The sequence below is a fragment of the Squalius cephalus genome (assembly GCF_949319135.1).
Source record: "Squalius cephalus genome assembly, chromosome: 20".
NCBI lineage: Eukaryota > Metazoa > Chordata > Actinopteri > Cypriniformes > Leuciscidae > Squalius > Squalius cephalus.
Window position 1 is genome coordinate 30348310 of NC_137141.1, and position 26321 is coordinate 30374630.

General features: G+C 36.2%; 3 protein-coding genes across 8 annotated transcripts; 1 reads left to right on the forward strand and 2 right to left on the reverse strand.

Annotated features, from left to right (window-relative positions):
- Positions 1 to 240: 240 nt before the first annotated feature.
- On the reverse strand, positions 241 to 12482 carry amy2al1 (amylase alpha 2A-like 1). Of its 6 annotated transcripts, none has more exons than XM_079852470.1 (12): positions 9848 to 9971; positions 9467 to 9494; positions 9141 to 9313; positions 8850 to 8996; positions 6787 to 6984; positions 4527 to 4757; positions 4321 to 4454; positions 3318 to 3440; positions 3138 to 3237; positions 2473 to 2594; positions 2259 to 2384; positions 241 to 704 (listed from the first exon to the last, which is right to left on the reverse strand). In XM_079852470.1, the coding sequence occupies exons 3-12, from the start codon at positions 9306 to 9308 to the stop codon at positions 515 to 517; spliced, it is 1539 nt and encodes a 512-aa protein (XP_079708596.1). In that variant the 5' UTR covers positions 9309 to 9313; positions 9467 to 9494; positions 9848 to 9971; the 3' UTR covers positions 241 to 514. The 6 variants fall into 6 exon arrangements, with proteins under 6 accessions (XP_079708596.1, XP_079708595.1, XP_079708598.1 ...); XM_079852469.1 differs by having other exon boundaries at positions 341 to 704; positions 9396 to 9494; positions 9848 to 9932; XM_079852472.1 differs by lacking the exon at positions 9848 to 9971 and adding an exon at positions 9651 to 9796 and having other exon boundaries at positions 342 to 704.
- ahsa1b (AHA1, activator of heat shock protein ATPase homolog 1b) lies at positions 11803 to 23327 on the forward strand. The gene is made up of 9 exons (XM_079852478.1): positions 11803 to 12033; positions 13244 to 13434; positions 14705 to 14787; positions 18171 to 18288; positions 18383 to 18468; positions 20398 to 20526; positions 20678 to 20779; positions 20893 to 20944; positions 22719 to 23327. Exons 1-9 carry the CDS (start codon positions 11954 to 11956, stop codon positions 22889 to 22891), a joined length of 1014 nt encoding a protein of 337 aa, XP_079708604.1. The 5' UTR covers positions 11803 to 11953; the 3' UTR covers positions 22892 to 23327.
- On the reverse strand, positions 22886 to 26321 carry LOC307147619 (dr1-associated corepressor). Its single transcript, XM_079852496.1, has 7 exons — positions 26169 to 26321; positions 25989 to 26061; positions 25438 to 25531; positions 25208 to 25321; positions 24749 to 24851; positions 24605 to 24662; positions 22886 to 24518 (listed from the first exon to the last, which is right to left on the reverse strand). Exons 1-6 carry the CDS (start codon positions 26208 to 26210, stop codon positions 24621 to 24623), a joined length of 468 nt encoding a protein of 155 aa, XP_079708622.1. The 5' UTR covers positions 26211 to 26321; the 3' UTR covers positions 22886 to 24518; positions 24605 to 24620.

Here is a 26321-nt window from a genome sequence, read left to right on the forward strand (position 1 = left end):
AGCAATAAGCCACCAAAAGAAATCAATTTGGCACTTGTGAGCTGTTTGAAAGTTGAAAGGCAGCGTTATCGACCATCCCACACCGAAATTCAGACAAACCTTTCTTATGATCTGCATTTTTTTTAATATATATTTTTATATTATATTTATATTTATATTATATTTATATTATATATATATGCAGAAATAGTTAGTTGTGCCCCTAAAGTTTCTAAATCCTCCTAAATTTTTCATTCAATTGTTTATTTCAGATGTTATCTCATCCAAAGACAGTGGAGTTCACAGTCAAGGAGGAATACCTACAAGCAACAGTACAGTGACTTTTTAACTGTGTTAAGAAGATAAAAGTTTGTATGCTTGTTCAGTGAATCAGAAGAATGTAGTTCTGTGGGCTAGAGGACACTTTGGTTCATCTTTTTCATGATATAATTTATGTTGTGATTGTAAACAAAAGCTCTTCCACCACACTGTTGAGTTAAGTGATCCTGCTTTATTATAATTATTCTCAGTGAATCTACAGTTTCGAGTCAGCATGGAGGGCAATGAATGGATCCTCCTCTGTGTGGATGATGTGGAAAGTGGCACGTCCATCAGAATCCACTGACACCCGTTTCCCTGTGCAACTGTCCCCACTCTTGTCCCCAGAGATGACATCACAGTATGTGCCCACGGGCAGGCCAGTGTGCAGCGTCACTTTCAGTTCCCTGGGGCATTAATCAAATCCAGTTAGTCACCATGAATCAAAATTGACAATTGTTCTTCTTTTATGCACTTTAAGAAAAAAAGGTTCAGTGGGGTTCTATAGAGAACCCTGGGGTTCTTGACTCCATCTTAAACCATTAATGCCAAAAAGGTTCTATATAAAGATAAATGTCTTAAAGGGGTCATATAATGGTACATGCACTTTTACAAGTTGATTGTACTGAAATGTGTGTTGGCAGTGCCTGTACACAACCATCATAAAATGATAAAACTCCATCCAGTGTTTTTTTTAATCTTCTTATAGGTTTCCCCCTCTCCTGAATCAAGCTGTTCGATTTTGTGACGTCACAAAATCGACGCCCCTCCCACAATGGTTGATTGACAGCAGCGTTTCAACACAGACCCGCCCTCGTGAGCGAGCTGTCAATCATAGCCCGCGCCAACCGGCGCGTTCATTGCTGATAGCTGGAGCACTGAGTAGAATGGCGTCTCGATTGTGGTGTTCTTGGGTGTAGTAACGAACACAGCAGTCATTTTGATGTTCCTAAATCCGAACCGCTGAAGACGCAGTGGGTTTGTTTTCGAAGGGAATTCCCCGCGATCAACGTCAATGCTTTCATGTTTGCGCGAATCATTTCACACACCAGACTGCTTTACAAACGAGGGTCAGTATAAAGCTGGTTTTGCTAAGAAGCTGCTCATGAAAAAAGGATCGGTACCAACTATTCGTGTTCCTGCTGCACCTCCAGAAGAAGTGAGTGAAACGTTTTATTAACCTTTATATTAATCTTTATATTAATCTTTGCAAATCGCTTGCTGCACGCTTCACGATGAATGCGGCTATTTTTACACTCAGTTACATTACAGCATATTTTCTATGTATGACGTTCTCAATATAATTCATAATCCTATGTTTATAATAAACAACGCGTTATGGTTATTGTGTTATTGTGTTACAAACCGTGTACGCGCAGAACAGAGGGGCGGGGTGAGCAAAGCTCATTATCATTTAAAGACACATGCACTTAAACGGCGTGCTGAAAACAGAGCTGTTTTTGACCAGGTAAAATTAGTGTTTTCTTACAATACTAATGAGAATTTTTAATTAAAGTATTACAAACTTTTAATTTAGACCCTAAAGAATCATATTAGCTTGTACAAAAATGACATTATATGACCCCTTTAACTGTGATAAAGTATGTTCACTAATTGTTTAATTGATAAAATGTAATTAAAAATATAGCTGCAACCAGCAATTAAATTTTTTCAATCTCCATAAGGGCTCCGTACATCTCTTCTCTTCTCTGATAATGCGTTTACTGGCTTGCAATAGCAAACCACAACCATCCAATCAATTCCCGTTGGACAAAATCAAGTCCTGCCCTAATATTGCCCTTGTTCGAGCCGTTTCACTCTGATATACGTCACAATAGGGAAGAAAAGACTATCACAACTCCCGTTCCATGCCAACTTGGAGTAATCATGTGCTAAATTTGTATTATTATTACACATTTAACATGTTAACTATTCTTGGGTAGGTGTTGCAAGTTTCTCACCAATCATCATTGTTGATGACAATGAAACCCCTGCTGCCGCGGCTAAAGGCGATCTGATTATTACCATTGTCCCACCAGTTGGAGAGAGGCTGGCCATTGACCACATTGCGAAAAATCACCATATTCCTGGTGTGGGGAATAGAGTAAGAGAATTGCAGAGATTTGACATTGAAATCAGGAAAATGTGTCCAGAAAAACTAAAATTCACACCCACCTGATTTGACGCCATCTGTGCTCACATATCCACTTGTCCCCACAGGTGGAGTCTGGGTTGATGGGTACTGCCTTAGTGGATCCATCGGCATTGCTTGGAGGGCCCATCCAGTCATTCCGATCCTGTGTTTTATTTCACAAGAACATTATTTGTTCAGGTTTTACTTGTGTGGTATGAAATAATCTATTGGGTGTTACAGGGCTAAAAGGCACAACTTTAGGAAAATGCTTCTCGCTACAATTATTGTGCTTTTAGCCCCAACCAGGGACGCTTCAAATACCATACGTTTACATATTCTTCAGTTTTTGAAAAACTGTTGATTTATTCCCTTGAACAAAACAAAACCATTAACAAGACATTTGTCTTAAAATGCATTTGCTAATTTTAATGATTATCATTTGCTACCTAAAGCTATAACATTTTGAAAATCATTTAATATTAGATCAACCTAGCACAGAATCTATTTTGCATTGCTGCCCGCAATTGATTCATGGATCAGCCAAATTTCCACCTGCATTTTGTGCCATTTAGTGATTGAGGGGATTTACCCTATAGTGTGCCATTAGCCCTATTGTAAGCTATTCATTAATGTAATGTGAAGCACATGGGTTTCATCAACTATAAGACTTTAACGTAATCTTTATTTTTTAAGTGTGAGCATTCACCTTTCCATTCACCAGATGTCGGTCCCAACGGTAACTAGACATGACTCTGGTGACACCATATGGGTGAGCCAACATGAGCCCTGAAGCAATCTTATAAAGCCTGCAAAATACACAATGTAAAACATACCACTCACAGTAGGATTAGTCGGAGTTCTTGGAAAATATTTCAAAATATTTTACCGAGAGTCCCAAAATGTCAAAACAGAAGCTCCACCAGCGCCGTGGCCTCTTTGATTATCATGATTGTCCACAAACACCAAGGCTTTATCAGAGGGCATGAAACCCCAGCCCTCTCCCCAGCTCCTAAGACAAAACACTGTTTACAACTCCTTCAATAACTCTTGCAAGCCAAAAGATTGCGGAGCATGATTATACCCGAACAGGGAATTTTCTCAGAACTTTGTCTAACGTTCTGCCAAGGCAAGTTATGAACAAATGTTCTTCCAGTAGCATTAACAGAATGTTGGTTTGAAGTTATCTGGTCTTTTATAATGTTCTCAAAATATTAGCACAAAACATTTATACATCATTCATGAAATGGTTTTTTCTGAAACGTTTTAGTTGGACATTTGTATAACATTTTTTAAATGCTACTACTCGTTTCAGAATGAACATTCCCATAATGTTTGCAAAATGTTCTTAGAACATGTTTTTGTTACCTGGGTAGGCATTTTCCTGATTTGGTCTACTACAGTAATATGGTCAATATTGCTAAATAAACCCAAACAAGGTAATTAGGACCATGTAAGGAATTGTGGATTTGCTTAATGCTCAATTGGCTAATAAATATTCTGGAGACCATTAAATAGATTTTTAAAAAACTGTCAGTCTAGCAACAAGTCAAACACTAAAACAGTATGACGATATATTAGTAGTAATCTGCAATCCAGATTAGTTTTTCCATGAACTATGTAGCTATTTTATAGCAGTTGACACCACAACAGTTGTTAAGTGGCCCCAAATAACTATCCCCACTTGTTCTGGTATGAAATGAGACGTAAAATTGAATGAAGACTTATTATTAATGTTATGATTGAGAGACATTAAAAAAGCACCGGTATGTTGCCATGAACAACAGTGAAATATACAAAGAAAATATATATGAGCACTCAATGCTGTGATTGACCAATCAGAAATGAATTTTCCAGATAGCATTGTAATAATAGAGGTTACTATTGCATACTTGAGATAGCTTAGCTTTTCTTTGTCCCGTTTACGAATGACTGTTCCCAGTTTTGCACTGTGCTTGAACTCCGTCACTCTTCCGAGATCAAAATATTCACTGGCTTTAATGGACTCCCCACCAAGGTCGATAACCTGAAGAAAAAAAATGTGTTAATGGTTTAACAACCATTTTAAGTAACTCTGGTCTTGAAGAGATGGTGATACCTCTTGATAAATAAAGGGCTTGCTGCCAGGTAAAAACCAAGTGGTATTCAGGCTCTTGAGTCTGCCGTAGATGTTACTAAGGTCGCCAGGCCACATGTGCTTACAAGCATCTACTCTGAATCCAGCTACACCCATGTCGATCAGTTTGTTCATGTATTCAGCCACTTTTCCTCTAACATAGTCCTTCTCCAGGGCCAAATCCAGGAGACTCACCAAGCGACAATCTCTAACCTGTCAACACAAAATTAACAAGCAAGCACTGCAGCAAAAAAACAGCCTGCATGTTGAACTGGTAGCAGGGGAATTGAAATCAGGGTTGTATAGCGCACACAACTAAGAAGCACACTGTGACTAGTTGCAGATGCAAGTGTTACTACATGGATTGAAGTTTGTGTGTGAACAAATCGGAGGACTGTAATTAAAGTCAGAGATGATAATGAACCTTTAAATGAAAAGCATGCACCAACACAACATAAAACAAGAAACTATGAGTCTTTAAATATATGGAGGGTGATAAGCTTTCACCATAATGTGCTCCCTTTGAATCTGACTTGAGCAGAATGATACAATCGTCTTTTGAAGAGCTTCTTTATAGCTAAATAGAATTTGTTTTATAACTGAACTGAATCATCATTGAACTAAACCGAGCTGAATAAAGACACATTTGTCTTCTGTTGAGCTACTTTATAGTTAAATTAAAGGTGCAGTAAGTGATTTCTGAAAAACACCATTGAAAGTGGATAGGACTGAGCAGCACAACACACTTTTAGCACACAGTTTTTTGTTTGTTCAAATATCAAATGAAAGAAATTTTTAAAGTCGCAATGAAGTAGCAACAGATCTTTCTTCCGTATTGTGACGTACATCTGAGTGAAACAACGTATTGAAAAAGAAAACAATTTAGGGCAGGAGCTTGGTTCTATCTGTTGGTAGTTGATTGGATTGAGGCAAATCTGAATGGAAGCTTGCAGTCGATTGGAAGTAAACGGAGGGTTTTACGCCAACAAAATGGCTGGAGAAGTCCAGCATGTCACCAGAGAAATGTCTGTCATTTCACTAGAAGATCAAGTTTTGATACTTTAATTTAAAAGTTCGAAGAGGTCAAAATAAATATGAAAAAAATTAAATCCACAAATTATTCATTCACAATAAGAATAATAACATGCATTTAGACAATAAATAGGGGTGAATTTTCATATCTTTTTGACTTCATCGACTCATTTAAAGGAACTGTATGTAAGATTGTGGCCAAAACTGGTACTGCAATCACTTTCAAATTACTGTAGAGCGGTGTATCCCCTTCTCCTCCCCCCTGACTCGAGGTTGCCAGATAGGCTGCAGGATCCAGCAGGAACGTAGGCTGCTACAAGGAGCTTCCAATGGCAAGTGACGAGTCCTACACAGTACGTTTTTTTTATGTTAATTATGTTTATGCTTAATGAGAGATGTTTTGCGAAGTAATTATGTATCGCAAAAATTTACTAATGGCGATTAGCCAAATATAATCGTAAAGATGTACGCTCGTATGTGACAGTACATTGTTAGAACAGTAGCTGTTAGTCTAACTTGTAACGTATCTGTCATTAACGTAAGTACAAGCCTAAGTCACTATGTGTAACAGATATCAAAGATATAGCTATTCATCCGTTTTCAGCCGTCTCCATCTTTCAAAGGCATCTCCTATACAAATCCTTGTTTTATTTCGGACTTTGTCACAACGTATTTCTGATTCATAACGAGGCCTTTTATGTTTTGTAACGTTAGACATTTTTTATCCGACACGTTTGTGGCTGCAGCTGTGGTAACTAGAGCAGAGCTGGCAACCTGGATGCCGAAACACTACTGACTTCATGATTGGTAGATAGGTGGAGGGTGGCGCATCAGGCCAAAACAAAATATGACAACATTTTTTATCCGACACGTTTGTAGCTGCAGCTGTGGTAACTAGAGCAGAGCTGGCAAACCTGGATGCCGAAACACTACTGACTTCATGATTGGTAGATAGGTGGAGGGTGGAGCATCAGGCCAAAACAAAATATGACAACATCAACATCAGTTGAGGGCTGCAACTTCACTTTTTAAATGACAATATCCTGGCCGGACTACTGTTGTCAGTGATATAAGTATTTGAAATGAACATGATTTCTTAATGTCTAGTGACATATCAGGGCCATTTTATGATTAATTTAAATACATTTCTTACATACGGTTCCTTTAAGATTTAAGCAGAAGGTAATTTTAAGTTTTTTTTTTTTTTTACCTGGAAAATATCGTTGTAGTTTTCAATCTCTTCTTTGGCAGTTTTACACTTGTTATCATTGAAGTCCCATGATGAGTATGGGACAGAGGGGAACTCCTCCTTGTTGGCGTTGAAGTATGATCCACAGCTGGAGTGATTGCCCTCTCCACCAGAGGCTCCACTCATGTGATTTATGACTGCATCCACATATATGTACACCTGTTGCAAAGTAAAACACAGGAGATGCCGTCTACACTCTGTAAAAGAAAGCAACTACATATTTTCCAGGTTACAGGACCTTCTGAGTCACAAATACTATGTGCAAATTTACATAAAAATCCATGTTAAACTAACAGAATTCCCTCAAATGTTGTCCCAACGAGGCAAACACACTTGTTTGAACAAAGAATTTCAAACAATATTGCTGAACTTTTAAGGGTTTGTGAGTATGCATTAAAGCATCAATTCATTTTGCAGTTACTATTAAAGATTTATTATTTTTCTGACTTGTGTGTAACATTTGTTTTATCACTATTTTTAGTTATTTGTTGTGTTATTGTGATGTTAAGGGAGCTCATCTTTTTACATTTGTTGATTGTCACCATTCTTGTGGTTTGTGTTAAGGATCCATGTAAACTTCTAAAACTATATCCCAGATATATTTTAGTAAGGTGATTGCTCCTTTAGAAACAAAGATAGCCATGTAAAACACACATAATACATGTCCATAAATCTATGTGGCTACCAAATTAATAGATTAGTATATTGTGTTACTAATTTAAAATTTGTTGGAACAAGAAATCGTTAACACTTACAATAACTAACTTTAATTAACAATGAAGAATACATTTGTTACAGTATTTAATCATCTTTGATAATGTTAGATAATAAAAAGTTAGTTCATAATAGCTGATGTCCATTCAATAATATTAACAGATACTTTCGATTTTAGTCATTTGAACACAAATGTTGAAATTAACATCAATTAAGATTAATAAATGTTTTGGAAGTATTTTGCATGGTTATTTCATGTTACCAAGAAATATAGTGGCCTTAATGAATTTATTGGCTAAATTAGTCATTTTGCATTTAGTAAACAAACAAATTCAAATTGGCAAAACAAAGTAGACAATAGTTGAGAGAACCTAAAACTCTGAATGCATCAGGTTGAGTTCTCTCAACATGTTTTTTTTAAGAGCATAATTATTAATTGCCGTATAAAGAATATTTACTTTTAGTGTGGTCATTTGGCTGTTTTTGAGGTACAAAACGGTTATCTTTACACTAAAAATAATTGTAATTTTAAAAGGTAAAAGACTAACTGTTAGTTAGTCTAGCTGTTGATTAATGAACAGTATATACATGAGAAAAACTGTTATAGATCTAACCAGTAAATTACTGTTAAATGTACTATTTTTGGAAGTAAAAAAAAAACAAATAATATTATAATTAAGAGTGAAAATCCATACACTGACATTCCCAGAATTCCTCGGGCGACACTTCACATTTGATGGTTTTTCATTTTAATAATGATAGTTTTTTGTTATACGTTATATACATTAGGGTTTTGTTACGTTACATCTTATGTTGTTAAATGAATGTTTATCGCATTATTTTACTTTCGTGTGTTACCATGATGGTGTTTTGTACAGTATTGTGTGCATGACGCTGTGCACCATCTATATATTAGCATTTACCTCAGGTTGTGGAAAAGCCTATGCTGAACTTTGATTCTTCGTGTGACTTTCTCTTTACCAGAAGCATTATTATGTGGTTGTCAGTATATGTTAAATGTACAAAATAGTTTTTTTACAGCAGTGTGGCCTTGCTAGTTCAGCAGAAAAGGGATATTGGATTGAACTTTTTTGTAAATTACAGTTTTAAACTGTAAAATACACAGGTTGTTCTGTAAATGTTAAAATTTTTACTGTATTTTTACATAATTATTCTGGCAACCACAACAGCCAGATTTTTTTCTTTTTCCTGTAAAAATCCTCTCATTTTTACAGGAAAAAGAAAAAAAATCTGGCTGTTGTGGTTGCCAGAATAATTATGTAAAAATACAGTAAAAAGTTTTGCAGTACCCCAGCTTTGTTACAGCGTGTGATCATGTCCTTCAGCTCTTCCTCAGTTCCTGATCTGGAGCACAGGTTGTAGCTGATTGGCTGATACCTCTGCCACCAAGGGTGCCAAGGATTGGTCAGCACAATGCTCTCACTGGGGGGAGAGATCTGTAAATTCAAAGACAACTGTTTTTGGACATTTTTCTAACCTTTCATAATTCATAACCTTCTGTAAACAACTCCTCTAAAAGCTCAAAGTTCATAACATCACATTGATCATACTGCTCCTTAAAAATAGATTTGTAACCATACCTGAACTCCTCCGTAGCCGTTTGGTGCCAGGTATCTCTCACATTCTTCAGCTATATCTGCCCACCGCCACTCAAACAGATGAACAATGGAGGTCCTATTAGGTTTAGTGTTTGGGTTATGCTGGGCAAGACACAGTCCAACGAGTACAGCTACAATCAGGAGCTTCATTGTGCCTTTGTGCAGAAGAAAAAAAGCTCAGGGTGAGTGATCTCAGTGTCATAAACACATCCAATGAATGAGTCCTGAAAAACCTACTGTTCACCAGACCAGTAAACATGTAAAGTGCTGTTGCTTTTGCAGTGTAGTCCTTGCTTGCACCGACTCACCATGTACAAGAAACCTTCAAATTGTAATCTGTTGGTAATAATTAATTTTGTAAATTGAAAAGACAAATGTGTAAATGGTGTTAGAGTAACGAATGATATCACATGAATATTAATGTGTTCTAAACCCTGCTAATGAAGGACCCCCAACACTGCACATTTTCTTTGTCTCCCTAATCAAACACACCTGATTCAACTCGTCAGCTCATTAGCAGAAAGAGGACACTTTCAAATGCAGTGTTGGGGGTCCTAACGGACCAGGGTTGAGAAACACTGCTCTATCACACACACACACACACACACACACACACACACACACACACACACACACACACACACACAAATACTTCACATGATAAATAATGTCCTTTCTTTGAAACTCACCTCCTGAATAGCATGAACTTGCTATTTGTTCTCTTGTTTTAAATGTCGTTCCAAAGAAATGGCACTTTGCAATATCTGCTTTTGTGTATTTTTGTGTCGCAATATTAGTAGTTCTTGTCCTTGGCTTTTCTGAAATGATGCCAAACTTCCTGACAGAACTATAAATCTGTGTGCTGCCAATAGAGGTTTACTGTCTGTCTGTCAGAACTGGTTACTTGTTACAGTTCAGCAATTAAGTGATTTATTTAATATGATTTCTTGTGTATTATATATTTTTTAAATTCATCAATTACCTTTTTACATGAATTTGTCTAGTTTAAAATGATTTGTATGCAATATGTATTTGATATGCAAATGACTAATAGACCTCGGTCAGAAATGCAGCTTTTTGTCTGTGCCTAATTCACTTCCTTTCTAATTCCAATTGTTATGTCTCTTTTGCCATTGCACACACTAGAATTAACATTTAAATTCATATTAATTTTCAACAATATTATTGGTGTGTCTGCATTGACACCATTACATGAAAACTGAACTGAGCTGGACGATGACATCACTGGCTATATAGATAAATCAACTAAATTAATATTTTTTTACAACAAAAATTAATAAACCTACTCAAGATGGACTATGACACTATTTTTTTCTAGATCTGCTGTACAGCCGAAACAAACTTTGTTGCATTATTTTCCAGTTATCACTGTAAAGCTGCTTTGAAACAATCTGTATTGTAAAAAGCGCTAAATAAATAAAGGTGAGGTGACTTGACTTGACTTGAAATTAAACCAACGCGATAAATAGCAACATTAAAATTTAAATGTAGCCTAGTTCACCCAAACATGAAAATTCTGTCATCATTTCCTCTCCCTCAAGGTGTTACAAATCTGTATGAATTGCTTTCTTCTGCTGAACACAAAAGAATTGTGAAGAATGTTTGTAACCAAACATTTGATGGACCCCATTGACTTCCATAATATTTTTTTTAGGGCTGTCAAAAGATGAATCGCGATTAATCGCATCCAAAATAAAAGTTTGTGTTTGCATAATATATGTGTGTGTACTGTGTATAATTATTTTGTATATATAAATACACGGAAATATTTGCATACATATACTGTATATTTTTATATATAATTTATATTATATATAAATATAATTTTTTCTTAAATATATACAACATGCATGTGTGTGTATTTATATATACAACATAATTATACACAGTAGTGTTGGGGGTCCTTCATTAGCAGGGTTTAGAACACATTAATATTCATGTGATATCATTCGTTACTCTAACACCATTTACACATTTGTCTTTTCAATTTACAAAATTAATTATTACCAACAGATTACAATTTGAAGGTTTCTTGTACATGGTGAGTCGGTGCAAGCAAGGACTACACTGCAAAAGCAACAGCACTTTACATGTTTACTGGTCTGGTGAACAGTAGGTTTTTCAGGACTCATTCATTGGATGTGTTTATGACACTGAGATCACTCACCCTGAGCTTTTTTTCTTCTGCACAAAGGCACAATGAAGCTCCTGATTTTTTTTCATAGTGGAAGTCAAGGAGACCATCAACTGTTTGGTTCCCAAAATTCTTCAAAATATCTTCTTTTATGTACCAAAGAGCAAGTCTTGACCCATCTATTCGTGCTATTGCAAAAACAATAAGGACCGTATTTTCAGACAAGTGATCTGCCACCTAGGCCTACATATACATCCATTTAACATTTAGCATTGTAGCCTACATTTCAGATTGAATTCAGCCAACTAAATCAGTTCAGAATTTACGTGGTTCTAAATGGTATTTTAAATAATGCAATGCTACTGTCTTTATTTAAATAAATATTTTTTTAACTGTGTAATACCAACAAACAGACACATTTCTCCAAGTTAATGCGGAATCATCGTCCAAGCCTTGTGTTTAGCACGGAGTGCTTAGTTTGTGCGCGACTTCCGTTTCCAGTAATTTCTACGAGCAACAAAACCAGAGGCATCAGTCGAGAGGATTCCAGAAGCGAGAGGAGAGCACGCTCGTGTCAGACTCCGTAGCTTCAGTCAGTCATTCATTCATTCTGAATTCAGAATATCTGTATTAAATCAGCATGGCGAAGTGGGGAGAAGGGGACCCTCGCTGGATCGTGGAGGAGAGAGCGGATGCCACAAACGTCAACAACTGGCACTGGTGAGAGACAACCGGCACATTCGCACACTTACTCAAGCCATCTTGATGCTAACATGCTAAAGAACACCCGCCTAGCTGTCGTCTGTGAATCAACTGCCTCACGAACACTCTCGACCGAAGAAAACATAGTTCTGGCAACGGAACAGTTAGAGCAACCGAGAAAGTTCAATTTGTTGTTTTTGGGTTTAACGTTATTCTGATATCTGGCTAATGGGCCGTTAGCGTCGTCGCAAGTTTATTCATGCCATGCTTTCGCCGCATCTTTCATGTGACGGCTTTCTGGTCGATATATTTCTATAATTTGACGAAAATCTTGTTTAAGTTACCCTTTTATTTCTTGTGTTGTCAGCTGTCGCTTCGGTTCTGCTCTTGCATTGTCTCGGCAGCTTGGACATCAATGTTACTGAGGAAGAGATGCTCTCAGACAGTTTTCTTAGAGCTAACGTTAGTTAAATGTTGAAGTGGGTGGGTAATTAGGTTAACACTGCTTGTGAAGGTGTATTGAGGAAACAGACATTAATTGGGGAAGCTGAAGCATTTAAACCATTTCTTGGTGTTTGTCAGCATCTCCATCCACATGTTTAAATGGCTTTTTACTGTTGACAGCAAACCCTATAGATCCTAGTTTCGACATGGTCTATTCAACATTAGTCACATTAAAGCTAGGTTTTGTCAAGAACTATTCTCAGGGTTCCACAGTCAACCTGGAAATATCAATAATAAATATAACTATTATGATGTAAAGGCCTGGAAATTTTACTTTCACGTTAAATTTCATTAGAAAAGGTATTGCTTGTAAAACAGAAAAACAGTTTCATCATTAAATGGATTCAAATCTCAGGACATAATTATGTCTTCTTGCCTTGGAGACTTTTGTACACTAAAAATTATAGCCTAATATTTTTATCTATTACCTCTAATGAATGATACGTGACATGGAAACCCACATTAATGATCTGTATAGATATGATTTAAAAAAATAATACATATTTTATTTTTTATCATCTAAGTCTCTGTGCAGTAATCACAAACAACTGATTAAGTCATAGAAAATTCTATTTTTTTTTTCTTTTTTCTTTAGTGGGACCAGTGAAAATTTTGCCAGGGCAAGTAAAAATCTGAACCACTGACCAGTAGAAAAATCCTTAGCATTAAGCCCTGCAAAAAAAAAAAAGGGAGTAATATCAGTGGATGTGCTTTGTGTTGCTAGGACGGAGAGGGACGCCACAAACTGGTCATCGGAGAAGCTGAAGGAGCTGCTCATGGGATTGTGGGTGGAGAATGAAGAAGGCAAGTGTGAGATCACAGAGGTCAGCAAGGTGGAGGGAGAAGCATCCATCAATAATCGCAAAGGGAAGCTGATATTCTTCTACGAGTGGAATCTGAAGGCCACCTGGACAGGTGAGGAAATATGTGTGGAATAACTGTGGATCAGCTATTGCTAACTTAAGTCTGCTCCCACCAAGAACAACATGGAAAAGCACTTTAATGCAAAATACAAGGTGTCAAAAAAAAAAAAAAAAAAAAAAAAATATATATATATATATATATATATATATATATATATATATATACTGTATATGGGTCATTGACGAATAAGGTTTTTAAAAGTGTACAAAAATAGAATGGAGATATAACTATATTTGAAACCATTTTTTTAGTTTACCTAGGTGTTAACAATAAGATTTTGTGGTTTGTACAATCAATTAACACTGTTTTTTGTCATTTTTTACAAGATGGAAAAAATGTCACCAAAAAAGTCATTCGGTTTAACCACTGATTTGAAAGTTACAAACTGATTTGACATTGATGTTGAGATAGTATATAGTGTGTACCACAGAAGAAATATTTAAAACAATTATCACCGATCTCATAAATGTAATCATTTATTGGACTACTCTAAACACTCCAACATATTCAAGTAAAACATTGCACAGGGAAAGGAGAAAAGGGGAAATGTAAAAAAAAAAGAGCCTTATCTGCTTTATATTTGTATTATTGTAGTTCCTTTAGTTATTAAAAACAATATTATTCCATTTAAATATTTACTATGTCGGTTTTACCGAATGACCTTTTGACACTTCAAAATCTTTAAAATACCTTTATATGTAGTAAAATATAATTAAAACCTTTTGGATTCAGTAAAAGAGATCAAGTTGTACTACCTTACATACTTTTGATGTTATATATTTGTTTTTTTATTATTATTAAGGCCTTTGGACAAAAAAAATGACCCGTCATGTCATTGACCCATATATTTTTCTTTTTTTAAATGCAGTTAAGTGTAGTGTCTGCACTGTAAATAGCAGAGCAGACGCTGGCTAAAGGGAATACTGATAACAGATATCTTATTTCCAGTTAGTTTCACTGGGCAAAGAAAGAAAAATCCACCTATATAACAACTAATTTTTGTATAATAATAATACATTTTATTTGTAACGCCCTTTATATTAAAGCAAAATCCCAAAGTGCTAAGTTTTTTGGCCTGATGTTCATCCCTGCTGTAAATAGATCTATAGGAAGGAATGCATTTTATTTGCTCTTGGTGTGAATAGGCCTTAAAGATGAATATGACCTAGAGAAATTCTAAGTAAATGTCTAATTGAAGCAGTTATTTAGTTTACTTGGCTTTAATATTCATGTACATGATTTGGGCTGTCTGTTTGTACAGGGACATCAAAATCAGGCATCAAATACAAGGGGAACATTGAAGTTCCAAACCTTTCGGATGAAAATGACATGGACGACCTTGATGTAAGTTAACTCATTCATGTAGCATTTTATATATACTGTAGCATCACCAACCTGAAGGTTTTATAGAAGACTACAATGGCAGTGTGTATTGTAAACATGGTAAATTTATTTAAAGGGGCTATATGTAAGAATTATCATGTATTACTTGCTTTTTTATTGCCAATGTGTGAACAGCTTGTAACAAAACTAGGTTGTCTATGCAAGCCTGTAGTGTAGACTGATTTTTATGTGAAGGATTTGGGACGTTTTTGCCAGGAAAATCAAAAGGATGTGCCGTTAACGCGCTCTTCGAGAGCCTCTCATCTGTTCAATGACACATGAACAAATGCTTATACAATGTTCAGGATAATGCAGAAAGAGCCATTCTGTACTGTAATGTCAATGTGTCTTGCAAAGAAAAGGGTTTAATTCAAACTATAGTATCAGTCAGATCTATATAGTCTATAGTCTCAAACATACTTTATAATCAAACTATCATAACAGTGTAATTTTAATTATCTCATCTGTCGACATGATGCCAGTGAATCGCAGAGCTGGTGCAAATATATCCACATCTCTCTGATCAGATGCCTTCTTAACTGCTGTTTTCTCAGAGCTGTCATGTTTGTTGTTGTTTTTTTTTATTAAAAAAGGATAGCGCACAGCACATATTTACATATTTATCTAAACGTTGCTCTCAGTATCGTGGACGGTGTCAGGATGTTTGTTAAAAGTATATCGCTGCAAAGGTATTTCTTTTTTACTTCTAAGCGAAGAACGAAAAAGAACAGTATTTGTGAGTATTCACATTCAGTCTTGTGCGTTACGTGTGGAGGAATGCGAGCACAAGTAATAAGTTGCTGGCTGCAGTTCACTTAATGGCCACCGGTGTCGCTAATAACAAGTATTTGTGGATTCTACATATAGCCCCTTTAAACACTGATGTATTCGAGAATCTAAAGCAGTGGTTCTCAATTAAGCAGACAGAGCCCAATAAGGGGCTTTAGAAAACTTCCAGAGGGGCCTCAAGAAAGATGACTTAAAATGATTTAAAATCAAGATATTTCTTACTTTCCATTCATTTGTTGTTTTTAAAGAACCAGTTTTTCCATTCCCTTGGATGACCTGGATATATGAGGAAGGCTCATTTTGAAAGTCTGAATTCTAGACCTGGAAATGTCATGTAAATAAAATCTCCATGAGCACTTTTATAATGAATGTACATTTTCTAGTTAAAGGGTTAGTTCACCCAAAAATGAAAATTCTGTCAGTAATTGCTCACCCTCATGTAGTTCCAACCCCGTAAGACTTTCGTTCATCTTCGGAACACAAATTAAGATATTTTTTGATGAAATCTGAGAGCTGGATCACTCCTTCATAGGCTTCTAGGCAATTTCATTCTGCCGGCACAGAAAAGTTAGTAAAAACATTGTTAAAATAGTTAAAGTGACTACAGTGTTTATCAAATGATGAGAATACTTTTTGTGCGCAAAAAAACAAACAAATAACGACTTTATTCAACTATTAATTTTCTTCTGTGTGGGCCTCTGAGTGAGTTCAGGAGAGCGCCGCGACGCATGCGCGAGAACTGAGATGATGACGCAGATGGGTCTCGATGTAGTGTTTAAAATGCTTCTAAAGTGTGCATTTCCTGGATGTCCAAATCGTGAGAAACCAACGAGAAAACGTAGAAGTGCCTTACCAATGCTGCAAAATGAATGGCTTACCTTTCACACTTTCCCATCAGATGATCGTGAGCGTCGTCATCTCAGTTCTCGCGCATGCATCGTGTTGCTCTCGTGAACAAACTCAGAGGCCCACACAGAAGAAAATGAATAGTTGAATAAAGTCAGTATTTTTGCGCACAAAAAGGTATTCTCGTATTTTAACGATGTCTTTACTAACTTTTCTGGACCGGCAGAGTGAAATTGCCTAGCAGCCTATGAAGGAGTGAGACAGCTCTCAGATTTCATCAAAAATATCTTAATTTGTGTTCTGAAGATGAACTAATGTCTAGGTCTGAACAAAATGAGGGTGAGTGAACTAACCCTTTAAGCCAAGCTCCAAAGTATGAGAAATTGTGAGTAAAAATATTTAAAAAAAATCCTTATCCTTAATCCTTAGTAAATCACAAACAACTGGAAAAGTCATGGGGCCTTCGAAAATTCTTGTGGACAGTGGGGGTCTTGGAGTCAAAAAGGTTAAGAACCACTGATCTAAAGTATCTGGAACAAAAGTATCTATTTTTTGTTGTTGTTGTTATTAGGGCTGCTCGATTATTGCAAAAATCATAATCATGATTATTTTAGTCAATATTGAAATCATGATTATTTAACACAATTATTGGTGAGTGATATGATCAAAGTCGTATTTCATGAATGTATTTAATTTCATATGTGTATTTAATTTTAGATATCAGTGAAATTTCACAATTATTCAGCAAAAACTAATACTAGGTTAACTAATACTGGGTTAACTAATGTAAATAAATTAAGTTCTTCAGAACTGTTACAGAAGACAAGTAAACAGTCAGCAATACAATAAGAACAAAACAAAAAAAAACAAATTACAAACAAAACCGACAAATAAATACAACAGAACAAAAATATAGATTAAATAAAGTGCTTTAGGTTTTTCTGAAAGATGTACAGTGGTATTCAGATAAATAATAGCCTTGAACAGAAATTAAATAAAGCAATCAAATGTAAAATAACACTGCTGTATACATTAAATATAGACTCAGTGTTTCCCCTACCATTGTTTTGCGGGGGACAAAATCCAGTCATAAAAACGGAATTTAATTATTATTATTTAAATTTTTTTTTTTAATTACATTTTTTGATGAATAAATAGAGAACAGTTCAGTACACTTTAAATCAAATCGCGATATAGACTAATGTGTGTGAATATTAAACCTCAAAGACTATTTAAATACGAATCCTGCATGTTCTGTGTGAATGAATGGTGCAGCCGATGGGCAGTTTCATTTACCACACACACACACACACACACTGAAGCACGTGTGATGCTCGCGCTGTTTTTTTTGTCTACATGAGGACACGAATGCATGAACGTCCTCTCCAGACTCTAGATCCGCTTTGACAGTCACTTAGTAAGCATTTAACCGCTTCATTTGAGAAAAACTATCATCATGTCATAAACACAGAAACTCAAAGGTCTTCACGGCAACCCGTCAAAATAAAAGTTCGGTTTAACCCCCCCTCCCCTGAAAAATATCCTAGGGGAAACACTGCAGACTAATCCTTACTTAGCCGAAATCGAAAGTAAATTACGATTAATCGCACAGCCCTAGTTGTTATTGGATGTGAATAACTAAATAGCCATGCTGAGTATATAGATTGTGTAAGTGATGATAATGAGTGTTTTTTTCGGATCACACACAGGTCAGTGTGAGTCTTTGTAAAGATGAGCCTGAGACGGCGCTGCTTTCTCTGATGAGGAGGGAGGGAGCCGATAAAATTCGCACGGCGCTGGCCGGCTATGTGGGCTTCCTCAAAACAGGTACGTCTCACTGAGATGTCAAAACTGATGGCATTCCTGTGGCAGTGTTGTCTGTTGGATGTGGATTGCTATAATCTGTTATTATCTGTTGTAGAGTTCACACAGGGCATGATCCTGCCCACAGCCAATGGTGTGACGAAACAAACAGCCCAGGGAACAACTAAGACAAGCAAAACTCAGGTGAGCCTTAAAGTGTATCAATTTTCTTCAATATAGCTTACTGCTCAGTCTGAAATCATTATGAATTATTGTGGATGTCAAGTAACCAGCACTAGTCAATAAGGAAGATTATGCAGACACTTAATGTATTGATCTGCAAGTAAGAAAATATTATTACCAAAACCTGTTATTCACTGATAATTCACATGTGTGAACAAGTGAAAATAACTAAATATACCATATAGTATATAAAAATGAGGAAAAACAAAATGTTTAAATGTGTTGAATTGATAAATATACTAAATAAAACGGACATCACATAGGGCAAAATATGTTAACAGTTTAAGACAAACATACTAGTTACATCACTTGAAACTGCTACGGCAGTGGGGAAGATGCATGGGCATTAATTTGCTTTATTTTAAGCAAGTTTTGTTTTTACCTAAAATCTTCCATTCAGATGGTGATACACGTGCACATTCAAGCATTTCATACAAACAACTCGCCCTTTTACCGCAGATTTAGTTAAAAAACAACTACTGACAGTCGTGACATACATATGACTTTCATTTACAATTTAAATTTACAATTGCCATTCACGAATGAATCGTTCAGTGCGATTTGCGAACCGATTTAACAGGTTAATTGAAAAGAATCAGCTTGTTTACGAATCGGACACGGACACTCAGAGCGAGTGACGGGTTCTTCAGCTCAAAATACAGAGGGCTGAAGAGGGACATTATCAATGCAGTAAAGTAAACGTTTCCCAAAATAAAAATACTCTGATAAAGTACAGATCCTTAAAATGGATAATGCTGGACCTTTTCTCTGAACTCTTTTCATGTCATTTAAATCTTTTTCTATTAACTCTTTTCATGATTATTATTATTAGTAGTAGTAGTAGTAAATGTAATTTTTGGTGGCTTTATGAAGTCAGCTCTAATTTTGAACATTAAATCTATTGTTTTATCATTAAAAAAAATCTTTACTGTCTTTCATTATATAAATGGCATTTGTTTTTTGATATATTATGCAATTTTTATTTTAAGACATTTATACACACTTAAGTGTCCAGATATATTTTAGTGCCATTGTTTTTTGATAAATCATCATGTCAGCTATATTATGTAATGGAATGCTAAAAAAAATCCATGTTCAAATTCATATTCTTTCTTTATCCTGATTCAATCCGATCAAGCCTACAATAATGATTTATGGTTTGAGCTGTCAGTTTGGATTTCACAGGAAAATCCAGGCTTATGGCATTTGTTCATGCATATTTATGTCAGAAAACAAGCCCTGGCTACTAGATATCATGGGTGGCTTTGTATCTACAATAAATAGTGTTGTTGTAGATACTCTCTGCTGTATACTGTACATTCACAGTTTGTGAACATAAAATATTAAATGCAATTAGAAAATGTATAAAAAAGTTAAATACAGTTTATCACGTGTATATTTTCATTTTTATAATGTGTAAAGTTGTAATTTTGTTATGTTTACATCTGTTGCTATTTGAAATGGTTACTAACTATAATGTGATTTTTTTTTTTAATAAAAAAATTAGGGTCAGTTTGAAAGATCATAATAATAGCATATGGTACCCACAAAAATAAAAACATACACAAATGTATTGTCTGTTTTTAAACAGATAACAAGTGAGATTTCAATTACATTTTGACCACTGAACTAGAAAATCCCCCTGGTTTCTTTTTCAGAAATCTCCCCACCTTAATATATGCTTTGTTTAAATTTTTTTTTACTATCAGTGGGGCTCAATGTAGCTTGGCATATCTGCTCCGATGTGGCAATCAAATGCAACCATAGTGATTCCTCAAACGATTTGATTCATCCATGCCGAAGCACAACTGACGTAAAAGCAGATGACTGAGCTTAATTCATCAGATCCATTTGCTCAAACTCATCATTTGTGTGTAATTGTATTTTTAGATTGGCTCATGTAGCGCTGCTCCTCCTCCTTCCAACACAGGGGTAAAAATCCCCACCTGCAAGTTTTCGTTAAAGGACACTTTCCTCACCTCACCAGAAGAGCTTTACAGGGTGTTTCTCAATCAGGAGGTGAGTCTTCTGCCACCACCACCACAGCTGACAGGCCATTAGTTGCATCTCCACTATAGTGAGACTCCCTGGGCTCTTATTATTGAATGACAGCGCTCTTCTCATTAGTGATTACATTTGTTTGAGAAGAATGCCAAATTGTGTGTTACAGATGGTTCAGGCTTTCACACGCAGTGGTGCCATTGTTGAGGCTGAAAAAGGTGGGAAGTTTCGCCTGTTGGACGGAAACGTGAACGGAGAGTTCCAGGAACTGGTGAGACTTCAGTTCCCAATTATAAAGCGTGATAACAGCTCAGCTAAAAGTACATTCACTGATGATTGACAGTGATGGTTGATTTCTGAAAACATGTACTGTTTGTTTAACAGGTACCTGAGCAGAAGATAGTCATGAAATGGAGGTACAATACATGGCCTTGTGGTAAGTTAAACCAGCTTTGTTCACACTGCAGACAATAGACTGTCCACACTGGCATTTTGCAAGTTATGAAACCAGATACATATGTTTAGACTGTGTATTCAGTATCTGGTATATCTACATTGGTTGCTACAGTAGTAATGTATGCGTCGGCTGCTAAGAGACTTTCCCATACAGCAACTGAGCTATTAGTGTTGAGAGAATAGACTGAACACTGGACATTTTGTGAGAGTGTCACATACACTACATTCAAAAGTTTGGGGTCAGTAAGTTTTCAACTGTTTTGATGCATTCCAAAGGATGAGATTGATATGGTAAAACCGAAGCCATTGTTACTGTTGGTATCGCTGTGAATCACATGCTGAGAAAGAGCTAAAATTTAGTTTCTGACCACCACAACAGACTGTGCCATTTGACCAATCAGAGCAGAGTAGACCAATCACAATAGACTGTGCCATTTGACCAATCAGAGCAGAGTAGACCAATCACAACAGACTGGGCCATCTGACCAATCAGAGCAGAGTAGACCAATCACAACAGACTGGGCCATCTAACCAATCAGAGCAGAGTAGACCAATCACAACAGACTGGGCCATCTGATCAATCAGAGCAGAGTAGACCAATCACAACAGACTGGGCCATCTGACCAATCAGAGCAGAGTAGACCAATCACAACAGACTGGGCCATCTGATCAATCAGAGCAGAGTAGACCAATCACAACAGACTGGGCCATCTGACCAATCAGAGCAGAGGAGGCTTTTGGAAAGAGGAGTTTAGAGAGACCGAATCCTTTATCGAACCGTAACTGTTTTCAACATTGATAATTATAATATGTTTCTTGAGCACCAAATCAGCATATTAGAATGATTTCTGAAAGAACATGTGACACTGAAAACTGGAATAATGAAAATTCAGCTTTGCTGCTATTTTTAAATTGTAATAATTCTCAATATTACTGTTTAACTTTTTTAAATTTCAAATGTATTTTTGATCAAATAAATGCTGCACTGGTGGGCAGAATAGACTTCTACCGACCCCAAACTTTTGACAGGTAATATAGTTCACTATAGCCCCTTTCACACAGAGATTCCGGAAAAAACACAGATAAAGTGACCCGGGATTTGACCCGGGTTCGTTTGATTTTGGTTAATTTACACTGCCAGTGATGTTCCTGAATCAGAGAGTGCGTTCACACACAACCCGTAAAAATCCCATAAAGACACGTGACATCGATGTGACTTGTAATGTCTCAGCAGCGTCTTAAGTTTGCTTATGAGCTGCGATCTCTCTCGAGAAACCACGCTTGTGCATTTTTTTTCTCTGATTCGATCATAAACTTGCGCATTACGTACCGTTTCACAGCTGGCGAATGATCCCGCACTTCAGTGTCATCACTACGACTCGGCATTACTACGGCTTTTGTTCACACAGCGCGCGTTCCGGGACTGAACACGGCAATGTTACTAGATCCCCAACCCGGCATCGATGCCGGCATCAATCCCGGGTCGTGTTTGCGTTCACACAGAAGGCACTCTGGCAATTTCCCGGCAATTTCCCGGGTTCAAAGCGCTGTGTGAAAGGGGCTTATATGACAGAAGAAGAAATTCTTACCATGTATAATGTGGTTTAAGTCTGAAATTCCATAGTTTTTTTTATTTTTATGCAAGTCACATAATAAATATCATATTTACCGGCTCTCTCATTTACCGTGTGCCAGCTGACTTTGAGAAACGTCTGCACGTCGTTCACCTTCGCTGTCTGTCCTTTTCATTTCAGAGCACTATGCGACGGTGACATTGACGTTCACAGACAAGGGTAATGAGACGGAGTTAAAGATTGAGTGTCGGGCAGTTCCTGAGAGTGAAGAGGAACGAACACGAGATGGCTGGCAGAGGTACTACTGCCACGCTATTAAACAGACATTTGGCTACGGCGCACGACTCTGCTGAGGCCAGGATGTAGCGGCCACTCTTTTTGGCTCTTTTCTTTGTTTTAATGTTTTTATTTTTCATTTCGCTCCACCTACAAATAAGAGAAGGATCTAAATATGACTCTACTGAACAGCAGGCATCACATTGTTCCATTACTACGCCTCTTTATTTGGATGATTTTTATGTTTACAGTAAATAAAGAAAAAGATCAGAACTGAATGAGATGAAAAGAGTGCTAATGGGGAGACTTGGGTCATATGAAATATCTGTGTATGTGTGTAATATAAAATACTTGTTTTAGCATGGTAACTCTCTGATGGCACTTCTGTCCTGTTCTGTCAAGGCTCACAGGGTTGAATGGTGCCCTTATGCACTGGGCGGTTTTTGTCAGAGTTATTAAAAATTGGATCTTCGTGATGGTTTGGATAAGGAAAAATAAAGATATATATCAGACCACTTAATGTTTTTTTTTTTTTGTTTTTTTTTTTTTATTGAAACGGAATTATTCATGTACATTGTTTTTTTTGTCATTTCATCTAATAGTATTATGAACATGTGATTTTTACTCCATTTATATTCATCGAGGAAAAAAAAAACAAGCTGCGTAAAGCCTGTTTCTTTTGTCAAACAGACTATATTAAAAAGAAAATCATGTAAAATGCACAACTGGTTATTTTTAGATCACTGCTTTTCTGTTTGCTTTGTATTACTGAAAGTACTGTATTTCAGCCTTTATAGGGCTTGCCTGGTTTTAGCTTCTGTTATATTTGAAAAGGAAAACACAAAACAATTTAAAGGCCCTCAGTAACGGAAGAAAAATTGGATATGTTGCCCCAAATTATGATCCAGAAAAAGGTTTATAGCCTATTGACTTTTATTTATTTTCATGTATATTTTCTGCACACTTTGTGACCATACAAAGAACATCATTTACTTAAAATAAAAGTACCTTTGAAACATTATCCTCAGATATTTTATTCAGCCATTATTTTGCAATAATATTTGTAATAGATTCTTGGTTATTTTAAACTTTTTTTTTTCTTTTTTCTTTTACCACATATTGTCTCTTTTGTCATTCATCACAGTAGTCAGGTTAAGAGTAGAAATGCATATTTATACAATACTGTCTAATATCGCCATCTTAAAATATACTTTATAGAATATTCACTATAAAATACAATTGACCTTGTCATACAATATGCAACCTACTGTGGATAATTAATGGTTAACAAAACCAGTGACTTGCATTTAAAGATGGTAGAAAATAAATACCTTGATCTATAAATATTGTAACACATAAATCACAGCTTAGAGAATCATGTTAGATTAGAAACATAAGACAGGTCAAACTACAGTTTTAATTGTGAATCCAACTAAAAAAAAAAAAATTCACAAAATCTCTATTATATAATAAACAAATTATTTTCTTCCGTATCGGAATTTAAAACTCCCTGGAAAACTTGAAATAAGAATGAAAACAAAAAAATATATAATTCATTTCATGGTCATTATAATACCACAACGGAGCAATTTCACAAATTAAAAATTAAATATTAATGTCAGATGCTAAGAATCACTAACACATTGTTGGGTCTTCAAAAATAATACTGCAGTTTTCAGTGAGAGATTGTTGCATCTTGAGAAACTTAAAAATAAAATGAAAAATTAATCACTGGATTGATATAGTTAAATTGTTAGTTATATACATGAATTTATCAGTATAAATCTCACCTTTTCAGAAGCCCGGTCAAGGTGAATGAGTTTCCAAGCAGATGAACAGCTCAGACTCCTGATAAAGAAACACACCATGAAAGAATCTCCCATTCAAAATTGTTAACATTGCTTCAGTAAAATGTCATAATCACAGTTACTTACACTGGATGAATCACTGTCGATGACCAGATCATTGGTGGCATTTTGGGGTGGCTCCTCCCTCTCAGGGGACCTGGCTTTAATAGACAGACTTTGCCACCGTTTCCTAAAGGCAGATCACTTCATTACAATGGCTGCATCCACAATCACATAAAAAAAAAAACAGTATGTCCAAAAAGAAGTGTGTCCGAATTCAAAGTGTAGGCAAAAAGTACCCGGATGACCTAATTCTTCCATTGAGATTCTGAAGTGTGCATTCGATGGACACTTTACTATCCCATGAGGCCACGGGAGAGGATTTATGAATGGCAGTGAAGCGACGTAACTGACGCTGGTAGGTCACATGATAAGGGCACATGCTAAATGTAGTACATCCAGATTACATTCATACTACACACACTTATGGCATCTTCTTTCATTCATTTGCTAGGCACCTGAACACTTTAATAAATTATACTGTACCTGTTTGACTGCCATTTGCCCTTAGTTTTGCACTCTGATGTTGACACAGTGGAGGCTTGATCTGCCAAATCCTTCAGGAAGTCAAACAACCTCTCTGAATGGATGCACTGTTTCCTACAAAGATTATCCAAGTATAATAAAAGAACAGAATCAGGTGGACAGGAGGACACATACTCACATAACAGTGGACAATACATAGGAATGGTTATTTAAGACAGGAGGAACCTCACATGTGATTGATGGACATCACTCTGCTCTTCCTGGATTGGGTTATTTTACAGGTCATGCTGAGAAGAGATCTGAGGAACATTTCTAAAGCTTTAGCTAAATGTGCAGTTATGGACCATAACAGCAATATGAAGAATAGTGAGGGATGGAGGAAGGGAAGGAGGGAGGATGGATGGATGGATGGATATTTTATATGAGGAAAATGCAGCCTAATTTAGGCCCCAAATATATATTATATTATATTATTAAGAGAATGAGTCCTATTTTAGGTTCATTACCATTAAAAAAAAAAAAAAACCTGTAATGATAAAACTAGATAGGATTTAGTATATTTTATTTAGAGGGAAGCACTAAAAGAAGTAATGTGGTTGGTTCTTAGAACGCTATTACATTGTTTTTAGCCAATCACAATCGTTAGAACAAAAGAATCGAAGAGTCAGAGTGGAGGAATCGATACTTTTGGATACATGCTTGAGACGATTCAACTGGCAAAGGGCTCCTGACAACAAATGATTCCCCACCAGCATTCAACACTCTTAAGCTTAAAGGATACATATGATGACTGGTACAGCTGTTGCGATTCGCCCAACATCTGTATCCTTTTGCATTATTTTCTTGATGCGTCCCTGGCCAAGAGGAAAACAGGAGGATGAGATGTTCAGTGACGCTCATCTGAGCAGCAGAGTTTATGGATTCACAAAGCATAAAAACTTGGAAATACAGAAATACTCACGGGTGGAAAGCGAACATTATATTTTTTCTTCTGTCCGGGCATTTTGAACTCTTAAATTTCCGTTTTCGGCTTACATTTTGAATAATTTTATGGTTTGAAGTGCGGAGCGCCATTTGTTTATCTTTCACAGGAAGTACTGAATGAGAAATGAAT